Source organism: Xenopus laevis, chromosome 6L (assembly GCF_017654675.1).
Source record: "Xenopus laevis strain J_2021 chromosome 6L, Xenopus_laevis_v10.1, whole genome shotgun sequence".
Lineage (NCBI taxonomy): Eukaryota > Metazoa > Chordata > Amphibia > Anura > Pipidae > Xenopus > Xenopus laevis.
This window is the reverse complement of record NC_054381.1, coordinates 53,981,413-54,008,407: the sequence shown is the minus strand read 5'-3', so window position 1 is coordinate 54,008,407 and position 26,995 is coordinate 53,981,413. Positions and strand designations below refer to the sequence as shown.

General features: G+C 37.0%; 1 protein-coding gene across 3 annotated transcripts in view; it reads left to right on the top strand.

Moving 5' to 3' along the window:
• The window catches only part of capn7.L (calpain 7 L homeolog), a 39,323-nt gene that overhangs the window by 1,194 nt on the left and 11,134 nt on the right, over positions 1-26,995 (top strand). The window contains exons 2-20 of one of the 3 annotated variants that reach the window (XM_018267495.2): positions 5,961-6,069; positions 7,233-7,390; positions 8,256-8,323; positions 8,820-9,020; positions 9,721-9,807; positions 11,685-11,811; positions 12,796-12,881; positions 13,540-13,633; positions 15,297-15,443; positions 16,120-16,226; positions 17,459-17,579; positions 18,154-18,298; positions 19,109-19,208; positions 19,622-19,757; positions 22,640-22,715; positions 23,176-23,321; positions 23,960-24,022; positions 24,568-24,698; positions 26,806-26,898. In XM_018267495.2, the coding sequence (XP_018122984.1) occupies positions 5,961-6,069; positions 7,233-7,390; positions 8,256-8,323; positions 8,820-9,020; positions 9,721-9,807; positions 11,685-11,811; positions 12,796-12,881; positions 13,540-13,633; positions 15,297-15,443; positions 16,120-16,226; positions 17,459-17,579; positions 18,154-18,298; positions 19,109-19,208; positions 19,622-19,757; positions 22,640-22,715; positions 23,176-23,321; positions 23,960-24,022; positions 24,568-24,698; positions 26,806-26,898 (2,195 nt within the window). Of the gene's footprint in view, positions 1-5,960; positions 6,070-7,232; positions 7,391-8,254; positions 8,324-8,819; positions 9,021-9,720; positions 9,808-11,684; positions 11,812-12,795; positions 12,882-13,539; positions 13,634-15,296; positions 15,444-16,119; positions 16,227-17,458; positions 17,580-18,153; positions 18,299-19,108; positions 19,209-19,621; positions 19,758-22,639; positions 22,716-23,175; positions 23,322-23,959; positions 24,023-24,567; positions 24,699-26,805; positions 26,899-26,995 lie in introns of those variants that run through there. The other 2 variants (XM_041566035.1, XM_018267496.2) reach the window with 2 other exon arrangements.

The window sequence follows — 26,995 nt, the reverse complement described above, 5'->3', positions numbered from 1 at the left end:
CAATTCAGCACTAACAATGGACGATCTTTGGGCACCCAATCAAAATTTTCCATCCAGCCCGATCAACGACCAGACCGATATCCAAGTCTTCTGCCAATCTCTTTTCCCACCATACACGCTCCAGATATCATACGAAAATTTTTCGTACAATATTATCTGTGCGTCTATGGCCACCGTTAGATATTCCTAATAAACTTCACTGTTTCTCAGCTTGTGTAAACCCTTTGAAGTTTTTGTGCATCAATACCGATTACAAGGTAAATATTCTGTTCTCTGGGTAATGCATCTCATTTAGGGTTGCCACCTGGCCGGTATTTTAAAATGATGGTTGATCCCAATGTTATTAATAGGGAAAAAAGATAAATATAAAGGAAGGCTGGTATTTTCTTCCAGAAAAGGTGGCAACCCTAATCTCATTATGTATTGATTATCCAGTGCTTTATTAGTAATATGCTTTATATGGATTAAGTCCATACCTCTAACCATGTTCCATATTTACGCCTTCTCTTCCTGTCCAGAAAAGAAAAAGTTGTAAAATGCTGTAGCTTCCATCTACATTTGTGGACTGCTATTTCTTGTCAATAATCTTAACACTGGACTATTCCAATGGCAAACATAATTTGTTTTTTTCATTTGGTGGGGGAACGCTTCTTGATCCATCAGACGAGACTACCTTTATTCGTGAAAGGGGCAATGTGACCTTATACAAGGTTCTAGTTTGCTAGTTTCATGATTTATACACCTGCAGGCTGTCATGGTGTCATGGTCTGGGATTAATATACAATACAAAACAAAAGTAAACAGCTTAAACACTAGCTTTAAAGGGGTTTTCCACACAAAACCTGTTTGTTTTTTTTAGTGAGAGAAAACATGTTCAGTGATATTAAAGTAATTGTTTTGCAAGCAGGATCTGCCTGGTTGTTTACATTCTCTGCACTTCTTGTTCTGATTCCTGAAAGGATGCAGCATAGCAAGTAACAACAGACATGGAGAACCTACTTCTGCCATTTCAAGAGTCAGAACCAGAGAACAAGTAGGGATAAAGAAATACTGTTTTTTGCAATGATATTTACATAATTATGTGAGGCTACAGTTTTACTGTTACTTTCTATTACTTATTTAGGCCCTCGCATATTCATCTTCCAGTCTGTCACTGTCTGGCTAGGGTAAACGGGCCCTAGCTACCAGGTAACTGTTGATAGCGACCAGATAACTGCTGATTATAACAGTTCAATCCAAAATCACAAAAAAGAGATTTTTTAAATGGGTCCGTGACCCCCATTTGAAAGCTGTAAAGAGTCACAAAAAGAAGGCAAATAATAAAAAAGCTAACAAATAAATAATGATCAATTGAAAAGTTGCTTAGAAAAATCCAATCTATAATATACTAAAGGTTAACTTAAAGGTGAACCACCCCTTTAAGAGTGAACTATCAGTGACGTAGATTGCGTAGTTAAACTTTGTTTCTACTGCCTTTTGTTCCAACGAAAAAAGTAGCAATGCACAGCCATTCTGATAATTGAGATGTAATTGAACCAAATAAAAAAAATTAAAGCAAAAATTAATTGTAATCTTGCCTTGTTATCAGCAGGTGCTGACTCATTGCACCTTTTTCTTTGTATAAAACACAGAACTTTAATCCATAGTCATAAAATTAGGAATTTGTTCCAGGCAGTTAATGGAAATTTTGTGTTTCTTCGCCTAGCTATTACAGTAATTAAGCTGCTAAAGTTGCATGAAACACATAACGAAGGAGAAAGATTGCCAGTGCACAGTTTGCCTTTAATATTTACTAAACTGTAACATAAAAATGAGGTGTTAGTAAATCACTTTGGCCAAAATATGTAAACTCATGTGCCACTGCAAGGCCCCTAATTATAAGTAAGTCCTATACTTTGTTTTGGCTTTGTTTTCTAAGTTGCCTGAAGTTTCCTCACAAGGCAAAGAAACGCATGTTTCCACTGGTAATTTAATTGGTTGCTAAAGTATGGCATAATTCCAAAGCTTTTCTGGGTAATAAACCAGTTACTCACAATATCATTTACATTTTAATATTTGTATGTCTAGTTCCTGCTTTGTTTATTACAGGGACAGTATACACCATTAGCTGAACGAATAAGGCTGTGGTGAACATACTTATTGCTTGTTGTGTTAATTGAAAAATATCTATGGTTTCTGTTATTTCTGGCATTAAACAAGAATATGAACCCAGTTTCACTTCAGTACTTTCTGTCACTTCCGGATCATATGGTACTCAAAGGCACTGATAAAAACTAATCACCAGTTTACTGAAATACTCCTGATAATGAACAAACTGGTGCTTTATAATGGCAAAAATTAGGAAATTATGGATTTTTTTGCATAATTAAAGCAATAGGCAGAGTGTAATCTCAACAAATGTCCTATTTAACGTGCTAATTTTTAGCAAAGGTTTTTTTTTTAGGTGTGTATTGTGCCTTAAAGTTTGCACTGTAAATAGGTAAACCTAGGTGTGGAACAGTTTATTAGGAATATGTTTATGCCTCACTTGTAGAAACGCATGCCCTGTATTTCATTTGCATTTACATTCTAGCTGACCGCAGATATTTATTCAGAGCGTGCTAGAAGTTGTAGCGCAGTTTCTGATGTTGTAGAGCAGTTTCTGTTGCTGGCAGGTAATGGAACCATGTCCAAATTTTTCATGTGGTGGAATGTATATCTGCTTGACTTAGTTATTAACTGGCTAAAGCCTGTTGGAGAAAACATGTCATTAAAACAAGTTTTTGGAATGTTCATGCAGGGTGGGTAACAAAAACCCTGGAGAGTCATATGAGAACAACAGTACCTTGTACTTGATACCAACTAAGATATAATTAATCCTTATTGGAAGTAACGCCAGCCAATTGTGTTTATTTAATGTTTACATGATTTTCTAGTAGACTTAACGTATAAATATCCAAATTACAGAAAGATCCATTATCCGGAAAACCCCAGGTCCCAAGCATTCTGGATAATAGCTCCCATACCTGTACTATATTTGCATGTTGAAAGAGAAAACTGTTTTCCCTGGCAACCTCTCACATCGTTGTATCCATTAACCATGGATTATTGTTCATTTATAGTTGATTCCTCTTATTTCTACCAGAATCTGAAAAAAAGCGGAAACTTTATAAATTGTTAAAATAAGGTTTAAAGTTACAGGTATTTTCTTTATTTATGCAGCATTACTTAAGTAAATCTGTTATACAGGTGAAGTTTTTCACTGTACAGCTGACTTTATGGTGACAGAGTACATGAAAAAGCTGGTCATGCAAGAGAAGGCTAGAAAATCCAGTTGGACAAGCACCACATAGGACAGTAAATGCCATCTGACCATAGTCATTATTGCATTACCCATTCTTTTGATTAGGAAGTGATGTCAGACAGGGAAGATAGATTAGACACAGTGATACACCCGGCTTGTTATAAACCATAAGCATGAACCCAGGAACCCTAACACAGACAAGTCTCTATTCAGACCCTAGGAACCCTGACACACACATGACTCTAATCTGGACTCTAGGAAAAAACACACACACACACACACACACGACTGTAAGCTGGACTCTAGGAACCCTAACACACAGGACTCTAAACTGGATTCTAAGAAACCTGACACACACACACAGGACTCTAAGCTGGACTCTATGAACCCTAACACACAGGACTCTAAACTGGATTCTAAGAAACCTGACACGCACACAGGACTCTAAACTGGACTCTAGGAACCCTGACACACACAAGACTGTAAGCTGGTCACTATGAACCCTAACACACAGAGGACTCTAAACTGGACTTTAAAAAACCTGACACACACAGGACTCTAAACTGGACTCTAGGAACCTTGACACACACCGGAATGTAGACATGACGCTAGAAACACACTACAATAAACTAGGAATCCTGACACACACACAGCTTTAGACATCACTAGGAACCCAAACACACACAGGAAAACAACTGTATTGTTTTAACCTATTTCTGCATTCCTGTTTGTTTACACACTGAAATAGATAAAATGCAAACTGTGAGGATATATATTTGCATTGTGTAATCAAATAATATTTCATTTTGGTACATGCAGAGTAAGGTTATACTTACTGTATATGGCTATTCAGAAATATCATAAGTATAAATGTACTAAATACATATTATTTTAATTTGGTAAATACCTTCATTTTTTGATTTGGGAACAGTTGGGGCAAGTATTATTCTAGAATCCTCGTATATAATATTACTTATGAATAAGGAATAATAGGAATACTGCTGTAGTCAGGCCTTGAAGCCTTCACCTTGCTCAGCTGAGGCTGGTTACCGGTGTAGAGACCCTTTCTGTATTTACAATCATTTGATAAATAAAAATACAATTGATAGGAATGTGTGTGAGTAGTAGTAAAGCATGATATTTTTTTCAGAATCTCCTTTAGCTCATTTCCTCACCCTAGCATTCTTATTACAGTATTTCTGACATATTTCTGACATCTTTTAACTGTGATCCAGTTCTGTTAACTGGGTTATGCTGGGTTCAGTGCAGTGCTATCCTTCAGTAAATCAATAAGTAAGGAGTACTGGGGAGCTCCCCCATCAAATAGAAAACAAGCGATGTTGTCCAAGGTCAAATAATTAAACCAATATAGAAAAGAAAAAGAATTGACCTATTGCTTTGCACCTTCCCATCCCTCTTAGTCCAAAAACACAGTCATATGTCTACCCCCACAACATATGTTAAAACATAACTTTTAATAAATATCATTAAGAAAGAGAAAGAAGTCCAGATTAACACCATTAAAAATACAGGCGAGATGCAACAGGATGAAGGGGTTGGTGTGGCTGTGGTGCTGGGCCCGGCTTCTTTTATATCCTACAACACAATTAATGTTTTTACCATCGAGTACATTTTTTGCTCCTATTTAACGACCGGGAGGGTGTTCACTGCGGGAGAAGGGGTTGGCTTGGCAACAGAGGGTAAATGGAATCATAAGTTCATCGCCGCAGCAAGCATAGAGCTGCACTCACTTATTACCTCTTTTAGTACCTGGGAAGGTTTATACTGTGGGTGAAAGGGTTGGTTTGGATTGGGCTCGGTTGGGAAACGGAACCAACTTCTGCTACCGCCGCAATAAATCTAAGAGTCGCACCTAGATAGTGCCTCTTTCAGTCTAAACACAGCAGTCTGCTATGATATTAATATTTTAGACGTTATATGCTGCGGTAATATCAAATTAAATGTATAAGATGCTATGCATGGTGTATTACCATTGTCTATGTATATAAGGCTGATACCAGTACACAACAACACGACACCATATTATTTTGTGGGATTGTTCGGCATATATATTGCAGCAGAGATTTGTTTTAAACCCACTATCCTGTGGCATCTCGGCTCCCTGTGCCTAACGTATTTTTAATGGTGTTAATCTGGACTTCTTTCTCTTTCTTAATGGTATTTATTATGTACACATGTTGTGGGGTAGACATATGTCTGTGTTTTTGGACTAAGAGGGATGGGAAGGTGCAAAGCAATAGGTCAATTCTTTTTCTTTTCAATCCTTCAGTAAGATGGAATAGTCTGATGCACATTGATGCTCATCCACTTTATCCTTTGTACACAGGAATTATTTAAATATGTTTTCTGTGTAACAGCACTTGGCAACATACGTGTTAACTAATCTCATGCTTCAATGTAGGTCTGAACCCACAGGGATAGAGACCAACGCTGAACACAGAAAAATATTAAAATCTGTTGTATTCAGTGTTGGCCTCCTGTTGTCCTGTATATAGACCATAAAATCAGTTTACACATGCATTGTTGCATTAGAACTGAAAGGCATACATAAATGCTCATGAGTACATGGGTATCCTATTATAAAGAAATGAAAAGCACTGTGACCTTTTCTATCACATATCAGGAACAATGGCTAACTTTTTTTTTTTATTTGCAGGAAGCAGCACAAGCCCTAATTTATGCCAGTATGGCTGGATCAACTCTAGAAAATATTCAAGGCAAAATAAATGAGTACATGGAGAGAGTTGAAGCACTTTACAATGCAGGTACGAGTGCAATACACACTCAGGTAGGAGGGAGTAGGGGTGGGTCCTTGATATGGCTCCCCCAGTCTCAGGGTCTGCTGTATTGTAGATATTCCACTGTGTACAGAGAACTGTACCAAGCAGTGTTAAATTATCAGCTAAGACTAACTCAGAGATACCGATTGTTTAAAAAGGAGTGTTTCTTACAATGGTGAGCCAGCTGAAAGGCATGTAACTGATCAGGAAGACTTGCTCTGCATTTCTTAGGAGGAAGTACATGTCTTCACAGAATGAAATGTTTTCAGGAGGGGTTATTCATATGTAAATACACATACTGTATGTAAAGGTTTATTATTATGAAGAGTGCATAGGGATTCAATAGCCTGGTACTCATGACTGACTATTCTATATGCTCCTTGGGTTGTTGCCTATATGTTGTATTATTTTTCTATCAGGGATTACTGTTTAGATGTGTATTGTGTTAGAATAGGGTAGGGATCCCCAACCTTTTTTTTACCAATGAGCAACATTCAAGTCTAAAAAGAGTTGGGCAGCAACACAAGCATGAAAAATGTTTCTTGGTGGTGCAAAATAAGTGCTGGCAATCCATTTAGTAGTCCCTATGTAGACTGGCAGCCTACAGGAGGCGCTGTTTGGCAGTACATCTGTTTTTATGCAACCAAAATGTGTCTCTAAACCAGGAATTCAAAAATAAGAACCTGCTTTGAGGCCACTGGGAGCAACTTTCAAGGGGTTGGAGAGCAACATGTTGCTCACGAGCCACTGGTTGGTGATCACTGGAATAGGGGTTTGAGAGCACTGATATAGTTGGTGAATAAACAGCTCATGGTTTTTCCAACATCTATTCAGCTTTGTTTTTACCTTTCACCTTACCCAGGTCCTAGCTGTGAATCAGTCCAATGACTGCATTAAGAAAATAGAGAGCTTAATATATATTCTGTAGGGTTTATGGCACACCAGACACCCTTCCCTGCCTGACATTTGTTAATAGGAAGCATGTTATCTATAGCAAAAGCTGGTGACCTGAGGCTGGGAATGTCAGAAACACTCAATTATGCATGTTTTTAAATTTAAAGGCAATTATTTGTATTGTTTCTGTATGGCTTTCATGTTATGGCTGTATGTTAATTTTAAACAGATTTTAATTTTCTTTAATGCCATAGTTCAAGCACAGAATGCTGGCCCATTAAAATCAAAGCAACAGTTGGACCTTGAACGAGCCCATTTCCTTGTCACTCAGGCCTTTGATGAAGATGGTAAAGGCAATGCTGAAGAGGCCATTGAACTCTACTCAGAAGCAGTGGAACTGTGTATAAATACGGTATAAAAAATTATTTTATGTCAGTACAGACTTTTCATATACATTGTAAATAATGTTGTACAGGTATTGACCTGTTATCCAGAATGCTCAGGACCTGGGGCTTTCCGGATAACCGATATTTCCGTGATTTGGATCTTCATACCATAAGTCTAGTAGAAAATCATTTGAACATTAAATAAATCCAAATAGGCTGGTTTTGCTTCCAATAAGGAATAATTACATATTAGTTTGGATCAAGTACAAGGTACTGTTTTATTAATACAGAGAAAAAGGTAATCATTTTAAAAAATTTGGAGTATTTGAATAAAATAGTCTATGGGAGACAGGCTTTCTGTTATTCGAAGCATTCTGGATAACGGGTTTCCAGATAACGGATCCCATACCTGTACTTACCAATTTGGCAAAATATAGAAGTTTTACTTTAAGGGCACTTTGAGTTATCTCTGTGGGTAATTTATAACTTGCCATGACTTGTTCCTCTATTTAGCTATCCAGTGCAATGGCACCAGAGTGCTGACACTGAAAGTATACCAATCAGTGAGCAGTTGTGTAAGTAATAATCAGAATAACCCCTAGCAGTTTCAAATGAAACATACGCCTTGGCAAAAAAAGGTCAAAAACTCTATATTAAATCTATATAAATAATAAAATGTAGTCACTTTTGAAGGCAGGCAAATCTTTCATGGAAAATAGAAAAAGAATTCTCACTGCTACAAAGAGCTGCATGCACATAAGCTATTTCCAGTGTAGATACATTCTACTAATGCCTAGTCTTGATGGCATGTGAAACATTTATCTGTCTTCACCTGAATATAACGTTTATTTTTTTTAACTTTCTTTCTCTGTTTTTCATACCTATTCATAGTCCAACGAAACTGTTGATCAAAACCTACAAGCAAAACTCAAACAGTTAGCACGGCAAGCCTTAGACAGGTGAGTAAAACTCTCCTATCAGAATCTACAATACGGCTATGTCATTTTTGTTAAAGAGGAAGTTCTGTTCAAATGAACTTGTAGTGGTATGCAGACATTTTTATCGTTGAACAATTTGCAATGGGTTAACTTGGTCCAAATCTTCATGCATAAGTATTGATGCTGGTGTACCCTAGCGCTTCCACTAACTTCAGGGTTTCCACAGTGGCCAGCATTAATATGCACAGAGCAACTGTGTCTAAAGAATCTGGCACAGACATCGTTTTTAAAAAATTATGACATCCAGACCTAGAAAGATTAGTAAGATTGCATCCAATTTGTGTCAATTTGCAGGGCCAATTGTGTGCATTTGAAACGTTGGATGTGACTCCCCCTCCCAGACACAATTATGTCAGAATCATGGTGACTTTCATTCAAATCTCACACTGCCCTTGCAGTTGTAAGTAACCTGTAAACAAAGAAAAATCCATATTAAGATTTTTTTTGTTCTTTTTAGAGCAGAATCTTTAAAAGATTCCATGTCCAAGTTATCAGCTAAAGACAAAGCAGCTGCAGCAAAACCCAGCCAGCCAACGAGAACCTTCTTTCCTCTTGGACCAGACTTCAGCCTAAATGATAAACCACAAAGCACTAGGCCAACATCAAGTAATGACCCTGCTCGTCCTAGGTATACATCTGAAGAGATTGAAGTGCTCAGGTATGACAATATTTATGTCTTTGTGACCTTAAAAATAAAATAAACACCTCCTTAATGAATACATTTATTTAATACACAGGTATCTTCTGTATGAAAATGTTATGTAGTAGGCCATCAAACCTGACAATTCCAATTCTCACATGTTTTCAATTTAAAAGTCTTCATTTCAAGGCCTGGTCTGCATTTGCATTTGTAATACAGGTTTTATTTGTATCTTAAAGCTGTGACTCTGGATTTGCTTATCAGGATATTAACATTACATTACATTATTAAAATGATTCCGTTTTAACCAACCATGATTTTATAGGGGTGTGCAGGAGACTCTGACAGTCTTTCCTTAAAAGATGTAACCATTTTTAGTTCTGGAAGAAAAGAGGTAGTTAATGCACTTGCTAAGAGTTGCAGACATATTAGCCACTGCCCACATAATAATACAGGGAAAATATTGCCAAATATTTAAAGTCTAGGGTTAAAACTGGAACTGAATTAGGAGAAAAGTATTTTCTCATCAAATTGACTCTCACCTATATGTTTTTATGTTTTAAATCAGAGTTTTCGCATGATATCATCAAATTACATCAGGCTGTATGGGGAAAATCTGGAACTGACTTATGAGATGAGCTTTTCTCTTGATAATGAATCTGGCCCAGTGTGTCTTATTTCTAACAATTGGTGTTTGTTTATTGTATTTATTTAACAGGAAGACTTCAAAGATAAATGGCATAGAGTATGTGCCTTTTATGAGTGTTGACCTGAGAGAACGTTTTGCTTTTCCAATGCCATTCTCGTAAGTAAGCACATTTATTTATGAATAAACTAACTGCACTAAACTCACAGAGCTTTTTATTGCATGACTGTCCCATTTTCATATTTGTTCAGTAGGTGTGTGGCACAGACTCCTGCTCTGTTAGTAACAGTATTGATTGAATCCATGGGAGCTGTGAGCATTGCAAGATACAGAACTTTTCATTTTACATGTCAGAATTTTTCCACCCCTTAGCTCAGTCAGAGACCTCTACATCTGGAAGTGCCAAGTAGAAAGTGGGAAGGCAGTGCATAGTTACCCACTAGAAATAAACATTATAGGATGTTCATGCTGGCATCATATTAGACACTACTGCTGAACCCTTTTCATTGTGGTTGTATGTTTGAACAAGGTGTGGAGAAGGATATAAAAGATTAAAGTAAAGGATAAAAAGACAATTCTCAGAATAAAACTTCCACATACAATTAAGTATTTTTCAAATAATTTTCTCTAGCAGCTCTACTGTAACTCTGCTCTAACTGTAAATGTTAGAGGTTAAGTTGTCCTTCACCACTGGAGCAGAAGTTACTTCCCATACTCCATTTGTATTTCCACAGAAAATTAGGGAAAGTTTCTACAACAAGTCTTGTTTGGAATTGATTAATGGGCTACAATACAGCTGAGCTAGCTGAGTCGCTCTTTATATAGGACACGGCTTTTCTGTGATGAGATGAGGTAGCAGAGCACCCTACTTATAACTAGAGCCATTTACTGTTTTCAGGACACAGATATAACAGAGCAGGTAATTGTAAGTGTACTTCTGCTGCCAGGGCCCTTGGAGCATACAAAGTAACTCTACTTATTATTACTACCTCCAGATATACATTTTGGGCATGCTGAGCAGCCCTACTTGATCAACAAAACAAAGGAATGGTCACATAGAGCTAACAGAGCTTCCAATTTCTGCAATCCAAGCTAGCTAAGTAACAGGGTTTAATAAGAATTACCTGACTTCTAGGAAGCCATAACTCACAGGGATAATAGACAGTGCTCCATGCCTCAGGTACAACTATAGTGGCATTATAAGCAGAATGTCTCTCATTCAAACCAATTCTACTAGCACATTATACAAAACTGGAATATCGGGAAAATAGGGGCAGTCTGCAGTGCTGTCTCCACATTGAAATCAAGACCATTGCGCATACTGTTGGAAAATGATTCTGCTGTGTGCATACATCAACAAGTGGGGGGTTATACACAGCAGGGCAGCCATAGTGGAGGTGTACAGTGTGCTCAGTTGGGTAGAGAGAATTTTTCAGCATTATTGATCTTGGGCATGCTCAGTTGATAGAGGAACTACTACTTAGTAGACCAACTATAGAAAAGAGAGAGTGGTTATTTCAGTCAGATAAATTTATGGAGATTGTCCACAGATGGAGCCAGCCAGACATGTTAGCTTACTTGTATATTTCTACAGAACCAAGGACAGCCTTTATGGATGCACTAGTCATTCCATGGGACTTCAACTATATACTGTATATATATCTACATGTATGGCATTTCACTTGCAGATTTGCTTATGGTGCTGTGTCTTATAATCACGCTGCTAATAGAAGCTCAGTATCTTGTACTTGATATTAAACAAGCCACTATAAATGCATGCTAATGCAAAAACACTGAAATTGCAGTTTTATATTTCAGTACATTTTTTAAGTAGACTTAAGGCACAGTAGTTGAAATAACAGGAAAACCCTGTTGGGAGCTTTCCAGAAAGCAGAAAATCCGACACACAGTAAACCCATTAAAATGTCCACTAAACATTCCATTTCTTTGTGTGTGCCTTATTTAGGCTTTTAAGGTTATTTGGTAAAAATATTAATTGATAAACAACTGACTTAATGACATTTTTTTTTAATTAGAGACAAGTTGGGCAAGTTGGCGCTCTCCCCCAAGCAGAAAGCCCTATTCTCTAGATGGGTGAGGCCAGACGATCTTACAAACAATCCGACTATGATTTACACTGTGTCAAGTTTCAGCATAAAGCAGGTAATTTAGTTAGACCCTTGTTACTGATTTTCCATAGAGTATGCTACATTTTAAGAGACAATATGCTGTTACTGCAATTCATTTAGTACTGTATTGATTCTCATGCTGGTAGACACTCATACAAAGAAATTTGTTTTTTTTTTATAAAAAACCCTTAGTTTTTGGTTGGTTAGGTGAGATTCTAGTTATGTCAGTACTCCAATATGACACACAATTGTTGTATGACATCTTCAGAAACCCTTTGCTCTGAGAAAGTATTCTGTAAATAGGATCTTATTTCTGTGTTAATGGCTCATTCAGGCAAGGTCCTTTAAGGGTAAATAAATATGAAAAGGTCAACCGATTCAGTACCATATTTTACAGCTACTGACTGAAAGATTGAATTATTTTTTTTCTCCAAGTATAAACATATGTGTGGTCACTGCTTTTTAGTTTCTGAATGTCAGTTCAGCATTAAATGGGATCTGTCATGTTGGCATAGATAAACTCATTACAAAGTTATGGCTGTAGCTCACAGAGTGTTTTGACCTTAGCCATCGTGGAAGATAGTTGTAGTTAAAACCCCCTTTCTGCCTGTTACAGCTGGTTTAAATACATGGAACTCTGCAGAAAGAAAATCCTGCAAACTTATAAAGAAGGTTATTGGTCCTTTAATTTGTACAAATGTTTCACTGCTGCTAAAGGCTTTTTTGTCTAGAGTGTTGAATGGATGTACCACTGCAGACAGATGTGTGGGTTTTTTTTGCATTAGAGAGTACTGCAAAAACTGCTTTTAAGGTTTCCTAATATAACTACATGCGCATTGCTACAAAGGTTTACTTCTATATGCAAGTAAATACGTTTTTATTTGTATGGAACCACCATATTACTCAGCAAATCATTCTTACAATGCATTTTTAATGTAGACATTACATATATGTGCATAACCATAGTGTGTGACCAAAATCTCCTAATTATAAATGTTTTTTTCTTGCTTTCAAACAGACCATTGTATCTGATTGTTCATTTGTGGCCTCACTCGCCATCAGTGCTGCTTATGAAAGGCGCTACAACAAGAAGCTCATCACAAGGTAACAGCTTTTACTAATAATATGAGATTTTTAACCTGTAGTATTTGATGTGACTTAACCTGCACACAGAATTTATCACACAATGCAACAAAAAAGACATTCACAAAATCTGTGCTATGCAGTGACCATATTGCAGCATAGAGGTAGTTCTACGAGTTGTATGGCAAGTTACTTCCAAATACTAAATTATCAAATAAGCAAAATTGTCCACAGGGACATGCTGCCTAATAAAGCAAAGACTACTTTTGTCCTTGGTTTGTGTCTCGTCGGGTTACATGAGAACACACATACAGTGTTTAGAGAAGTGTTCCAAATGCAGGCTTTTATGGGTACAGCTAAACCTAACTTTGCAAAGCTAGATAAAATAGATTTAGTTGATAAATGGCATATGTATTGATATTTGTATAAGTACTTGTGCTTACTAAATACTTTTGTAGTTTGTTTTCTAGTTGATGTTACTGAGTTTTCCAGTGCTTTGAAGTCATGTGACTTTCAGATTGAGTGTGGTTGGGCACAAAGTATTCAGCTGTATCCTAAGGCATTTTCTTGAATTTGGCCAAATCACAAACCATAACCTGAATTTAATGCATCCCTTTTATGTTCAAATGATTCACAATATGTTGTTTCTGATAGTGTGTGTTTCCTTTTTTTTGTACAGCATAATTTTTCCACAGAATAAAAAAGGAGAGCCTGAATATAATCCTTGTGGGAAGTATATGGTGAAACTGCACATTAATGGAGTCCCAAGAAAGGTAAGTTGTTGTATCTGCTCTGAGGGACTTTCAATGGATATTGTCAAGCTGTTGGGGCAAAATGCAATGGCGTAATTATAGAGGAAGCAGACCCCACTGTTGCTGAGGGGGCTGGGGGAGAGGGGACCCAGACCCCGGTGTCCTCTATAGTCAATAGTAATCCGCAGCAGCTTTTTCTTACAGCAATGCGATTGGGCGAGGACACGCTCCAGCAGGGGGTGAGGGAGGGCTGGGTAGAAGGCTTACATGCACACCGGGCCCCTCCACAGTACTTTTGCTAATAGAAAAATGTCTACAAATAAGAAGAAAGTGGCACAAGGATGGATCTAAATGAAAAACAGCACACCCATAAAATTAGAGTGTTAGAAGACACCTTCTGTTAAAAATCAGTTTATTTCCATTTAAAAAATATATGTTGTAGAAAAACATAGCCTGTTACTTTAGGTGAATATACAGCCTGAGATCACTTTAAAATTGCACTGCCATATAATACTTATTCCGACAATGGTTTCTACTTGCCTCTAGTTAAAGTAGGAAGAAATTACTTAAGTTAGTTTAGTTTAGTTAATAAAACTCTAAAAGGTAATCACCAATAATAAGGGCATTATTACTAATAGTGAGGTGTACAGTATATATACTAGGGATGCACCGAATCCATTATTTTGGATTCGGCCGAATCCTTTGCATAAGATTCGGCCGAATCCTAATTTGCATATGCAAATTAAGGGTGGGAAGGGGAAAACATTTTTTACTTCCTGGTCTTGTGACAAAAAGTCATGCGATTTCCCTCCCTGCCCCTAATTTGCATATGCAAATTAGGTTTCAGATTCAGTTCGGCCTGGCAGAAGGATTCGGCCGAATCCGAATCCTGCTGAAAAAGGCCGAATCCCAAACCGAATCCTGGATTCGTTGCATCCCTAATATATACTGAAGTCCTATCATTAGCCAGTATACCAAATAAGATGTCATTACACTTTGGATCCTGTATGTACTGAGTCTCTTGATCTTTATGGTGCAACAATAAAATAAATCAAATAAATTCAAAGACTAAACACTGCTAAAAACTATTCACTTTCCCGACCAGGAATAAATATTACGAGAGATTTCTTTCAGTCAGCATATCTCCAAATAGTCTCAATTCACACCACTGTACAATATCCAAAATGGCTGCAGGTACAGTTGGCAACCAGGGGCGGCATTGAGAGATCTCGCACCAATAGCTTGATCCTCTACACGTTTCGCACATGTGCACGTTCTCAAGAGATATAAAATGCAGACTCAGTGCGTACAGAGTTATATAACCCTCCAAGGTCACACTCTTATAGAATGTTAACTCTTTCTGACACCACCCACTATTAGTTCACAGACATACAAAGAGAAAGGGGGGATATATATATAAAATTATAGTTGCATACCAAATGTGGATGCCGTTACTAACCTTGCTGCTTTTTTACTTTTCTGTTATAAGCTGACATTTCCCCCTGAAAATAATTATGCCCTTGTGGGAATGTGAGTTTTATTGTACAAAGTCTTCTGCATCTACATTGTGAGGTATTGCAACTACCGAACCTGCTTGATATGAAGACTTATTTTTGCTATCTGCTGGTTATTAGAGTTGGGCTTTTATTTATTAGGATGAAATAATATCTGTTTCTCTGTATAGGTGATAATAGATGATTTTTTGCCTGTGGATCACAGCGGAGAGCTCCTCTGTTCCTATTCTAATAACAAGAATGAATTGTGGGTGTCACTGATTGAAAAGGCCTACATGAAAGTAATGGGTGGATATGATTTTCCTGGATCAAATTCGGTAGGTGGCAATTTACTGTAAAAACGTATTCCAGTTATCTGCTTATAAAGAAGGAAAGGCCTAACCATTATTTATCCCTTGGACCCATAAGGTCCCACCCAGGAGGTCAACAAAGGTTATCACGGGTGTTAAACTATCATTTTTTTTCTAACTATGTTCAGAAAGAATATGTTTTCATTTTTCACTTGTACTTATACAAAGTATGCCAATCATATGCTAGGTATGGGATCCATTATCCAGAAACCCGCTATCCGGAAAGCTACGCAAAGGCCATATCCCATTGACTCCATTTTATTCAAATAATCCAAATGTTTAGAAATGATTTCCTTTTTCTCTGTAATAATAAAGCATTACTTTGTAATTGATCAAAACTTAGATATAGTTAATCCTTATTTGAAGCAAAACCAGCTTATTGGGTTTATTTAATGTTGAAATGATTTACTAGTAGACTTAACGTATGCAGATCCAAATTACGGCAAGATCCAGGTCCCGACCGTTCTGAATAACAGGTCCCATACCTGTACTGCACATTCCTATCGGAGAGGCAAAGTTTCTTTTTGTGATTCTCATTTAATTTTGCTGGCTTATGTAAATTAAACTAGTAATCGAAGTTGGGCGAAGCTTTTATCGTTGTCATAATAATGAGCTAACCATAGCCAACTATTTTGTGTTGCAGAACATTGACTTGCATGCACTTACTGGATGGATACCTGAGAGAATTGCTATGCACTCAGACAATCAATCCTTTGATAAAGAGAGCACTTTCAGAATGTTATACCAAAGGTATTTTAAAACAAAGGCTTTAAACTAGGTGTATTTGATGTTATCAAAAAGCAAAAGCAGTGGCAATGCTTTTGATACAGAGAAGCTTCATTGCATGACCCTCGTGCTGTTGTTATATGAAAGGGAGCCACCTGTAGTAAATAACAGTTTTATTTGTATCTATTTTTCTATTGTTATTTAAAGCTACATCATATTTGCACCTGGCTATATAGACTGCACAAGTTTTAGGAAACTGCATGAATGCATACACTAAGAACAACTTTACAGGACACAAAGGTGATTCCATATTTGTTTATTACATTTTGTGGGTCTTCCAAGACCCACAACCACCACTATTTTATGCATTTGTTTGAGATCTAAGGTCTTCATAATTCTCAGAGAATTCATATTTACAGATTAACAAGGTGAGGATATCCATAGGTGAGTTTTATCCATATTTTATCAATGGATAAAACATATAGCAACTCCAAAATAATCCCTAATAAAAACCCTCTCTTTGGGGGGAGGGAGTGTGAAACCGTGTTACTACATTTTTGACAGAGTGTGCAGATATATGTTGGTTTACTAAAATACTGATAAACAGAGAATCTAGTGAAATGTGCTCCTTCATGTAGAACCATTTAAGACACTGTTGGCTCAGGCAAATGATACCATGGTAGGGCCAACAAATTTGTGCCATTAATTCCCTAATTTAACTTTTAATACTCTGATTTAAATAAATATGTTAAAAGGAATAGTATAAATAAATTGAGCACACAAAGTGCCTCCTGACCCATCCATGGGGTGTCTTGTATGTGTATATTCTAGGACTTCGACTGTATTAATTCTACATAACCTCTAGGCAGATGGACCAAGCTCAAGCAGGGCCTCATATTTATTTCTATTTATAGTCTGTGCCAAATATGCAGTGCTAATAAAAATGTTAAACACTTTTTTTTTTGGAAAAAATCAGGGACTTGAATGGCCACCTTTTTCTGTAGTTTTACTCTGAAAAAAGAACCATATAAAAAATACAAAGTTATTTTTGTAGAATTCTTCAGGCTGCTATTAATCTTTTCATTCAAAAGGTAATAGAGATGAAAGGGCTGATGATTGCCCTACCCTATCTTGATGGCCCTGCACAAATATTCTTTTGCCCAAGTGACCTTTGTCTGAATATAACACTTAATGGGCATATGGCCGGATACAGGTTATAGCTTTCTTGCACAATTATTCTGTTTTATTTCTTTCAGATTTCATAAAGGTGATGTTCTTATTACCACAGCTACAGGGGTTATGACTGAAGAAGAAGGAGAAAAAAGAGGCTTGGTTCCTACCCATGCATATGCTGTCTTGGACATAAGAGAATACAAGGTCTACTTTTGCTTTTTGACCCCACAGTCTAATAAAATATGCTGATAAGGCTGTGGGGATGGTTTCTTGTTGAGTGTCTTAAAGGAGAAGGAAAGGTTCAATCACTAGGGGATGTGCCAATTGTTAGGCGCCCTCCCAACCCCTGTGATTGTAATCACTTACCTTATACCCTGGGCCAGTGCTTCTGTTAGCATAAGGCTGCACCGGGGGCAATGAGTGAGTGAAAAGCCAAAAAAAGCAAGTAAGAAGATTGCTCATTTGCAAGTACCCCATGGCCAGTGCAGTTTTTGGCTAACAGGAGCACTAGCCCAGGGTATCAGGTAAGTGAATACAGTCACTCGGGGGTGAAAAACCATATGAAATACAGTTAAGTATAAGTTTAATACTGGGTAGTAAAGAAAAGCGTGTTGGAAATGATGACCGTACAGGCAGTATCCTAGACCTGGCACTTTCTGGTCTAGTTAATTGTATTGTAGTTAATATAGCAATGAAACGCTATCATAAGCAGTTTCAATGTCTGGAGTGGTCTTTTTACTTGTTTTTCACTTTTTTGGTTATGTTGTCTGCTTCCCAGTCTTTAAGGTTTCTTCAGCTAAAGAATCCCTGGAGCCATTTACGATGGAAAGGAAGATTCTGTGAGAAAGATGAAAGAAGCTGGACTCCAGAACTCCAGAAATTCTTAAACTTTGATCCCAGGACAGCACAGAAAATTGACAATGGTAATATAGCCAATATATATTTTCAGCTCAAGTAGCCATGACATTGACCAGGCGTAACATAAACAATTAACAAACCAAATTGTCTTGGTATTATTCCTTTCATATAAATGGCAGTCGCTATAGATAAATCACTCCTATGATTTCTGGAATATATCTATCTATCTATCTACCTATCTATATATATCAGTCAACTTAGGAACGGTGCACATGGTGAATCGACATCCAATGCCTGTGTGCTGGTTCAAAACGATAATGATTATAACTGAAAAAGAAACAGCACCAAACAGGGACATAGTGTCAACATTTTCAAAAATGTATTTTCAACTGCTTCTTCTAGATATATATATATATATATATAGTCATAACCTAGCTATAACTGCTAAAAAGTGGTAGCGTATCCTGCTCACCACTATTCCACGATGACCCGGGTGTGTAAACCCCAGGCCCCTCACTTATGGGTTCGCTATCGCTTCAAAAAGGCATGTAAGTAGTAAAGAGAGACACACTCATCGGACAAGTACCTTGGGTGAATTGCCCCGAAACCGTAGCTAGAGGTGAGATACACTTAAAGACAAAAGTCTGTTTTAACAAGCTGAAGTTTATTGTTTTAATCACAAGTGGACCACGGAGTGCTTGCTGAATTTTGTCTTCAAGTGTAAAATAAACAAAGTACAGGATCCGTTTTCAATTCATTATACTTAATCACATGCATCCTAAACTAATACCCACACTGCTATAAATCTGTTTCCTAATGTACAAAGTAGTTGTTGTTAAAGCAAACCACATATTCACTGCATTCTGTCATTGCAGGTATTTTCTGGATAACATGGGAAGATCTCTGTCAGTACTACGATGTAATCTACTTGAGCTGGAACCCAAGTCTTTTCAAAGAATCCACCTGCATACACAGGTATGAATGAGACATTTATACTTATTATACAGGAACTAAAAATTCGGGAATTAAAGCAAGGCAAAACCATATGCTATATTCAAAGTACAGAAAACTTATAACAGTGTTGATCCATTCATGTCCCTTGAGCTGATGATTTAAATGTGCTTATTAGAAAGGTGTTTAATAGTAATGTTTTATATAACCAATTAACAGAATGCAAAATAAAGTGGAAATGTACTTAAACTAGTTTTTTTTTTTAATTGAGTAATTTTGCTTTGTGAAAGAATAGGGTTTTGTTAAATGTTCTTTAAATATTTTAAGTATAATTAGTGTGGCTCTATCACTATTCGAAGCCATGCACTGCATCTGCTTTATACAAACAAACATCTGATCCTTTTGTGCAAATCAGTTTTTTTGTTTTTTTTTTACAGCACATGGGATGCAAAGCAAGGCCCAGTAAAAGATGCCTACAGCCTAGCTAACAATCCACAGTATAAGCTGGAAGTCCATTGTCCAAAAGGAGGAGCTGCAGTGTGGATATTGCTGAGCAGGCACATTACTGACAAGGTTTGTGTGACTGATGCTGGTGCTTTTAGTATCAGTTCATGATATTGGATAGGGCAGAGCAAGACTTAAATAGGGAACCTGGAGTGGAAGAATTTTTCAGGGGCTATTGCTATGTGTTATATACTGTGATAAATATACCCAGTAAATGTAATCACTAACATGCTATAAGACACTGCAATGTAACATAGAAAACACCCAGCTGAGCTCTATAGGTGAATTTACAGGATGGTGCCATTTATCTTCACAATCTGTATGTGCAAGACAAACCCAAGCAATTATTTTAAGTTTTCCGGGTCCTATTATTAATTAGGCTAAAGGGCCATTTGCTAGAGGCTCATTATTAATTGTGCCGAGAACATTAACTTTTGAATATGGCTTCTTTGAAAGCAATGTAGATCAGTTCATCTTTGCATGAATGTATGCAACACATGGCAGCCTTGCCACCAATACCTTATTAAGCGGTAACCTCCTGACTATTTCTATGAAAGACTCTGCAGGTCAGGTATAATACAGTCTTAAAGAAAAGTCACACATAAGATATTTTGTTTATCATTGGCTGAGCTTTCAAAATAGCAACTTCCTTTTAATATATAACATGCCTTATGGAAACAGTAGTATTTCAGCAGTGACAAAGTTTATTGGAGTAACAGAAAATATGCATCATAACAAAATTAGACAGGTGCATAAATGTGGGCACCCAACAGAGATATTACATCAATACTTAGTTGAGCCTCCTTTTGCAAATGTAACAGCCTCTAGACGCCTCCTATAGCCTTTGATGAGTGTCTGTACGGAGGTGTTTTTGACCATTTGTCCATACAATGTCTCTCCAGTTCAGTTAAATTTGGTGGCTGCCGAGCATGGACAGCCTGCTTCAAATCATCCCTTAGATTTTCGATGATATTCAAGTCCGGGGACTGTGAGGGCCATTCCAGAATATTGTACTTCTCCCACTCCACAAATACCTTTGTAGATTTCTAAGTGTGTTTAGGGTCATTGTCTTGTTGGAATATCCAACCCCTGTGTAACTTCAACTTATGCTTGAACATTATCCTGAAGAATTTGATGATATTGGGTTGAATTCATCCGACCCTCGACTTTAACAAGGGCCCCAGTCCCTGAACTAGCCACACAGCCCCACAGCATGATGGAACCTCCAGCAAATTTGACAGTAGGTAGTAGGTGTTTTTCTTGGAATGTGGTGTTCTTTTTCCGCCATGCAAAGCGCTTTTAGTTATGAACAAATAACTACATTTTTGTCTCATCAGTCCAAAGCAAATTGTTCCAAAATGACTGTGGCTTGTCTAAATGAGCTTTTGCATACAACAAGCAAATCTGTTTTTGTGTTTGTTTGTGAGTGCAGAAGGGGCTTCTTTCTCATCACCCTGCCATACAGATGTTCTTTGTGCAAATTGCTCTGAATTGTAGAACGATGTACAGATACACCATCTGCAGCAAGATGTTCTTGCAGGTCTTTGGAGGTGATCTTTGGGTTGTCTGTAACCATTCTTCTCACAATCCTCCACATATGCCGCTCCTTTATTTGTGTTGGCCTGCCAGACCTGGGTTTTACAGCAAATGTGCCTGTGGCCGTACATTTCCTGATTACATTCCTTACAGATGAAACTGACAGTTTAAACCTCTGAGATAGCTTTTTGTAGCCTTACCCTAAACCATGATACTGAACAATCTTTGTTTTCAGATCTTTTAAGAGTTTTTTTTTGCAGATCCCATGCTGTCACTCTTAAGAGGAGAGTTAAATAAAAGGAAAACTTGCAATTGGTCACCTTAAATACCTTTTCTCATGATTGGACACACCTGCCTATGAAGTTCAAGGCTTAACGAGCTAATCCAACCAATTTGGTGTTGCCAGTAATCAGTATTGGGCAGTTACATGCATTCAAATTAGCAAAATTACACATTTTTGCACAGCCAGTTTTTCACATTTGATTTAATCTCATACAAATGAATACTGCTTCACTAAAAATATTTGTTCAGAAAACACCCCAGTACTCCTGGGAAATGAAAGACATACCACTGGTATCTTTTTTGTTTAAAGTGGAGTAAACTATAATGCAAACTTTTTCATATGACTGTACCTATGTATCATATGACTAACTATGGCCACAGGCTTTTGTGCTATTGGATCTGCTGGAAATACAAAGGAGCGGTGACTCCTCTCACTCTTACATCTATTTAATGGCAGAATGAACAACTGGACTTTGAACTGTTCTGCATCTCTCTGAGCAATTACATTCTCAGCATTAAATATAGGCAATATGTTTACCTATGTGCTGTGTACATTCATTTAAAGGGGTTGTTCGTCTTCCAAACACTTTTTTTTTTCATTTCAGTTGTTTTCAGATTGTTCACCATAAACAAATACTGTTTTCAGTTGCTTTCTATTTTTTATTTTATTGTTTTCCCACAATTGAAGTTTACAGTTTCTTGTCTCTGGTTTATTTAGTCTGGTAGTTTATTGATCCAGGAGCGGATACTGAACTGTTAGAATTGGCTAAATTTATAGTTGATACATTTCTCAGCAGCATCTGTGGAACATTAGCAACTATTGTATCAATTCTAACAGCTGCCTGTAATGAAACTCAGAGATTCTGCTCAGCAGGGACAAACATAAGAAATGTATCAACTAAATGCATCTGTTTAAACGGTAAAAGAGTCGGCAACCCCTCCCAGAGCTGCTTTAGAAGGTGAAAAATTAAACTTTACACTTCAATATTGGAAAAACAGCCACAAATAGAAAATAGAAAGTAATAGAAAAGAAGCTTTTATTTCTGGTGATCTATCAGAATCCAACTGAACTGAAATTTTTTGAAGGTGAACAACCCCTTTAACATAACTATATCATTTGTTTTATTTTCCAGGATGATTTTGCACACAATCGAGAGTTTATTACACTGGTTGTTTACAAGAATGAAGGCAAAAAACTTTACTACCCAGGTAAGGTTGTGTCTAAATTCAGTGCACCGCTGCAGCGACTGTCAGTAATATATTGCTAACTGCATATTTCCACTTCATTGCAACTAGTTAGTTACGCCTGTGTCATAATTGGTAGTGGTTCCCATTAACTCCAAGGGAAAGTGACCTTTACAGTTCTCTCCGTTATATATAAACATCCTTTAAATGACGAATAGATTGTGCTCCTCCACATAGCACTTCTAAATACCATTCAAAACTGTTGGGATTTTATTGTTGTATATAAATTTTTACCCAAGACACCTTTTAAGTTGTTGTAGGTGAGGCTTATTGCTTCTTTAATTGAATATAAAAAAGTGAAAGAAAATAACACACAGATTTTGCCATATCTGGTGGAACTATGCTCATGGGTGGGATGTGTAATGCCGTGTGTGTAACATTAATTACAAGAAAGAGTGATAAGATGTTGTTTTTCTTTGTTTAGCTGACCCTGCCCCGTACATAGATGGAATCCGAATCAACAGCCCTCATTATCTCACCAAAATGACTCTGACCTCACCTGGTACCCACACATTTACTTTGGTGGTATCCCAGTATGAGAAGCAGAACACAATCCACTATACACTTAGGGTAAGAGAAATATTTATGTGTTGTCCTGTGACCTGTGTATAGCATTTGATTGAGAACAGAACTTTTACTTTTCAGTTCATTTATAAACGTTGTAGTTATTTGGTAAGCAAAATAGGCTAGACATACAGACTAATCAAAATAGGCTAGACACACAGACTAAGTTAAATAGGCTAGACATACAGACTAAGCAAAATAGGCTAGACATACGGACTAATCAAAATAGGCTAGACACACAGACTAAGCTAAATAGGCTAGACATACAGACTAAGCAAAATAGGCTAGACATACGGACTAAGCAAAATAGGCTAGACATACAGACTAAGCAAAATAGGCTAGACATACGGACTAAGCAAAATAGGCTAGACATACGGACTAAGCTAAATAGGCTAGACATACGGACTAAGCAAAATAGGCTAGACATACAGACTAAGCAAAATAGGCTAGACATACGGACTAAGCAAAATAGGCTAGACATACGGACTAAGCAAAATAGGCTAGACATACGGACTAAGCAAAATAGGCTCTTGCAACAGTGATAACCGTGTAATTTAATTCTAATATGATTTACTACTGTATATATTATATATGTATTAACTGTATATGTGAAACCTTGTGCTAATGTATTTTATTTTTTCTAGGTATATTCCGCTTGCAAGTTTACATTCACTAAGATTCCAACTCCTTACATAATAAATAAACGGGTAAGAAAACCGCTGCGATTTTGAGAGAAAAAGCATAAAACTGATATTGAGGGAAGGTCACTAATAAACTTTGTATTTTTTTTAGCTCAGAGGGCACCAGAATGAATCAGTCATCAGAGACAGTTTTACAGTTTTAGGCCAAATAAATCCCTAAAATGTGTGTCATTTGTTTCAGAATTTGGTTATTATTTCTTATAGTTTTCTCCCCTCAAAATGAATCCGTTGTAAAAAGGATTATGGTTAGTTATAAAGATTGTGCAAACAAAATGAGTCCAAATGTTATTAATCTATTTCAGTATCAGGTTTTTGCCAAGTTTCTCTCATAAAGCTGCAACAGAACCACGGCTGCATTTGTGTTACATCTTTATTGGGCATCTGATTGCACCCATTAAAAAAATTAGCTCCCAAATATGGTTGACATCATGTCTGAATTTTCTTCTTTTCTCCTAAAACAATATGATAAAAGCCTTTTAATAATTACAATAGTTATAATGTAACCTTGGTTTTCCTTTGAAGATGTAACAGTGTAATGATTCCTTTTCTAGATTAATGGACAGTGGAAAGGTCAGAGCGCAGGAGGATGCGGCAATTTTCGCGATACCCACAAGAATAACCCAATGTATCAATTTCAGATTGAGAAATCTGGCCCTTTGTTAATAGAGCTGAGAGGACCAAGGTTAGTGCATCTGCAATACCCTACAAAATATTGTGCTGTTTCATGGCAAGATGTGGTAAAATCTGATCAAAATCGTCAATTTATTTTTACCCTTATATGGGCAATCTGGGAAGCCCAAAGCCTCCTGAAATGCTTCTAATAATTTGCATTTTGCATAAGAACACTCTCTCACCACAGTTCCACAGAACTAAGATAAGGGGAATAAAACAATAAAAAAAAGTGAATAATCCCCATTGATGGTAAAAATTGATTCCTGTCATATTAGACCCGTAGTGGGGTTAACAGGAAGCCCCCTCTCGATAAAAGAAAAGGATCCTAACCAAAAGTTAAAGGAAAACTATACCCCCAAAATGAATACTTAAGCAACAGTTTATATCAAATTGAATGACATATTAAAGAATCTTACCAAACTGGAATATATATTTAAGTAAATATTGCCCTTTTACATCTCTTGCCTTGAGCCACCATTTTGTGACTCTATCTGTGCTGCCTCAGAGATCACCTGACCAGAAATACTACAACACTAACTGTAACAGGAAGAAGTGAGGAAGCAAAAGGCAGAACTCTGTCTGTTAATTGGCTCATGTGACCTTACATGTGATTTGTATGTGTACACAGTGAATCTTACGATCTCAGGGGGCGGCCCTTATTTTTTAAAATGGCAATTTTCTATTTATGATTACCCAATGGCACATACTACTAGAAAAGTATATTATTATGATAATGGTTCATTTACATGAAGCAGGGTTTTACACATGAGCTTTTTTACTCAGTATCTTTTAATAGAGACCTACATTGTTTGGGGGGTATAGTTTTCCTTTAAGGGATTTATTGGTACAAATTTAAAATACCAAAAACTATAATAAAAAACAACAACATATTAACACATCCTATATAATATGAGCTTAGTGCATGCTTATGGGTAACACTGGCTACTTACTTAAAGGGGTTGTTCACTTCACTTTTTTCAGTTCAGTTGGTTTCAGATAGTTCACCAGAAATGTAGACTTTTCCCAAGTACTTTCTATTTGTGACCTTTTTTCTAATATTGAAGTGTAAGTTGTCATTTTTCACCTTCTAAAGCAGCTCTGGGAGGGGGTGGGGTCGCTGACCCTGTAAACTGTTCTAAATTGATACATTTAGTTGCTACATCTCTCATCTTTGTCCCTGCTGAGCAGAATCCCTGAGTTTCATTACAGGCAGCTGTTGGAATTGATACAATAGTTGCTAATACTCTAGAGATACTGCTGAGAAATGTATCAACTAAATGTTGCAAAATTGTAACCATTTAGAGTCTGCACCGGAATTACTGAGCTGCCAGACTCAAACACTAGAGATTTTGAAAAAACGGTAAAAAATAAAAGATGGAAAGTAATTGAAAAAAAGTCTTTATTTCTGATCTGAAAATAATTGAACTGAAAAAAAGTGTTTGGAAGATAAACAACCCTTTTAACAATTACACACGTATTGCTTTTAAGCTGAACCAATCACTATGAGATTTTGTGCTTGAAGCATATTCATTCCACCCAATACCCCTTCCTTTATTGCTGATTTTGCCTGGTTACTAAGCACGATTGCAAATAAAAAGTGGCACAATCCTTTTTGGGGAGGTGTAAGACTTAGAGCAATTTATCTAAGGCAGAGTGAAAAGCAAAAATGTATAATTCTGACAAAGACCTTTGCAAACAAACTAATAAAAGGGGTGGAATTTACTCTTAGATATGAAATACTACTGAGCTGGGACTACTGCCTACAAGAAACTTCCTAGTGACCCCATCGTAGGATACAAACTTAACCTTGATCCCCTGTTCAATTTGGTTATGACACTGGGTGGATTGATACCTCTGCTTGTGACTTGTGAAATGCCCCAAATCACTTCCTATTCATTTCAGTGGCACTCACAGCTCAGCCAATATATGTTAAAAGTTTATGGAAATGCTGATTCCCATGGTTTTAAAGACCAGGTTCCTGACCTGTGAATGTCCAGAGCAGCTCCAGGTGATTACCATTGATATATAAATTGATTTCAGATATATTGAAATGAAATGTAATCATGGCTTAGTAAATGGCTTCTTTGCAGTGAATATTGTGTGCTTTTCTCATACAGACAGTACAGTGTTGGCTTTGAAGTCATTACAGTGTCGACTACAGGAGACCCTGGGCCCTCTGGTTTCCAGAAAAAGAGCAGCGGTGACTACAGGTAACATCAATCCTTCCCCCCTTTATATATGCAAATAATTCCAATAAGTTGGATACTTGATACCTATAGGGCACCCCACTTTGGGTCTAACATTGAG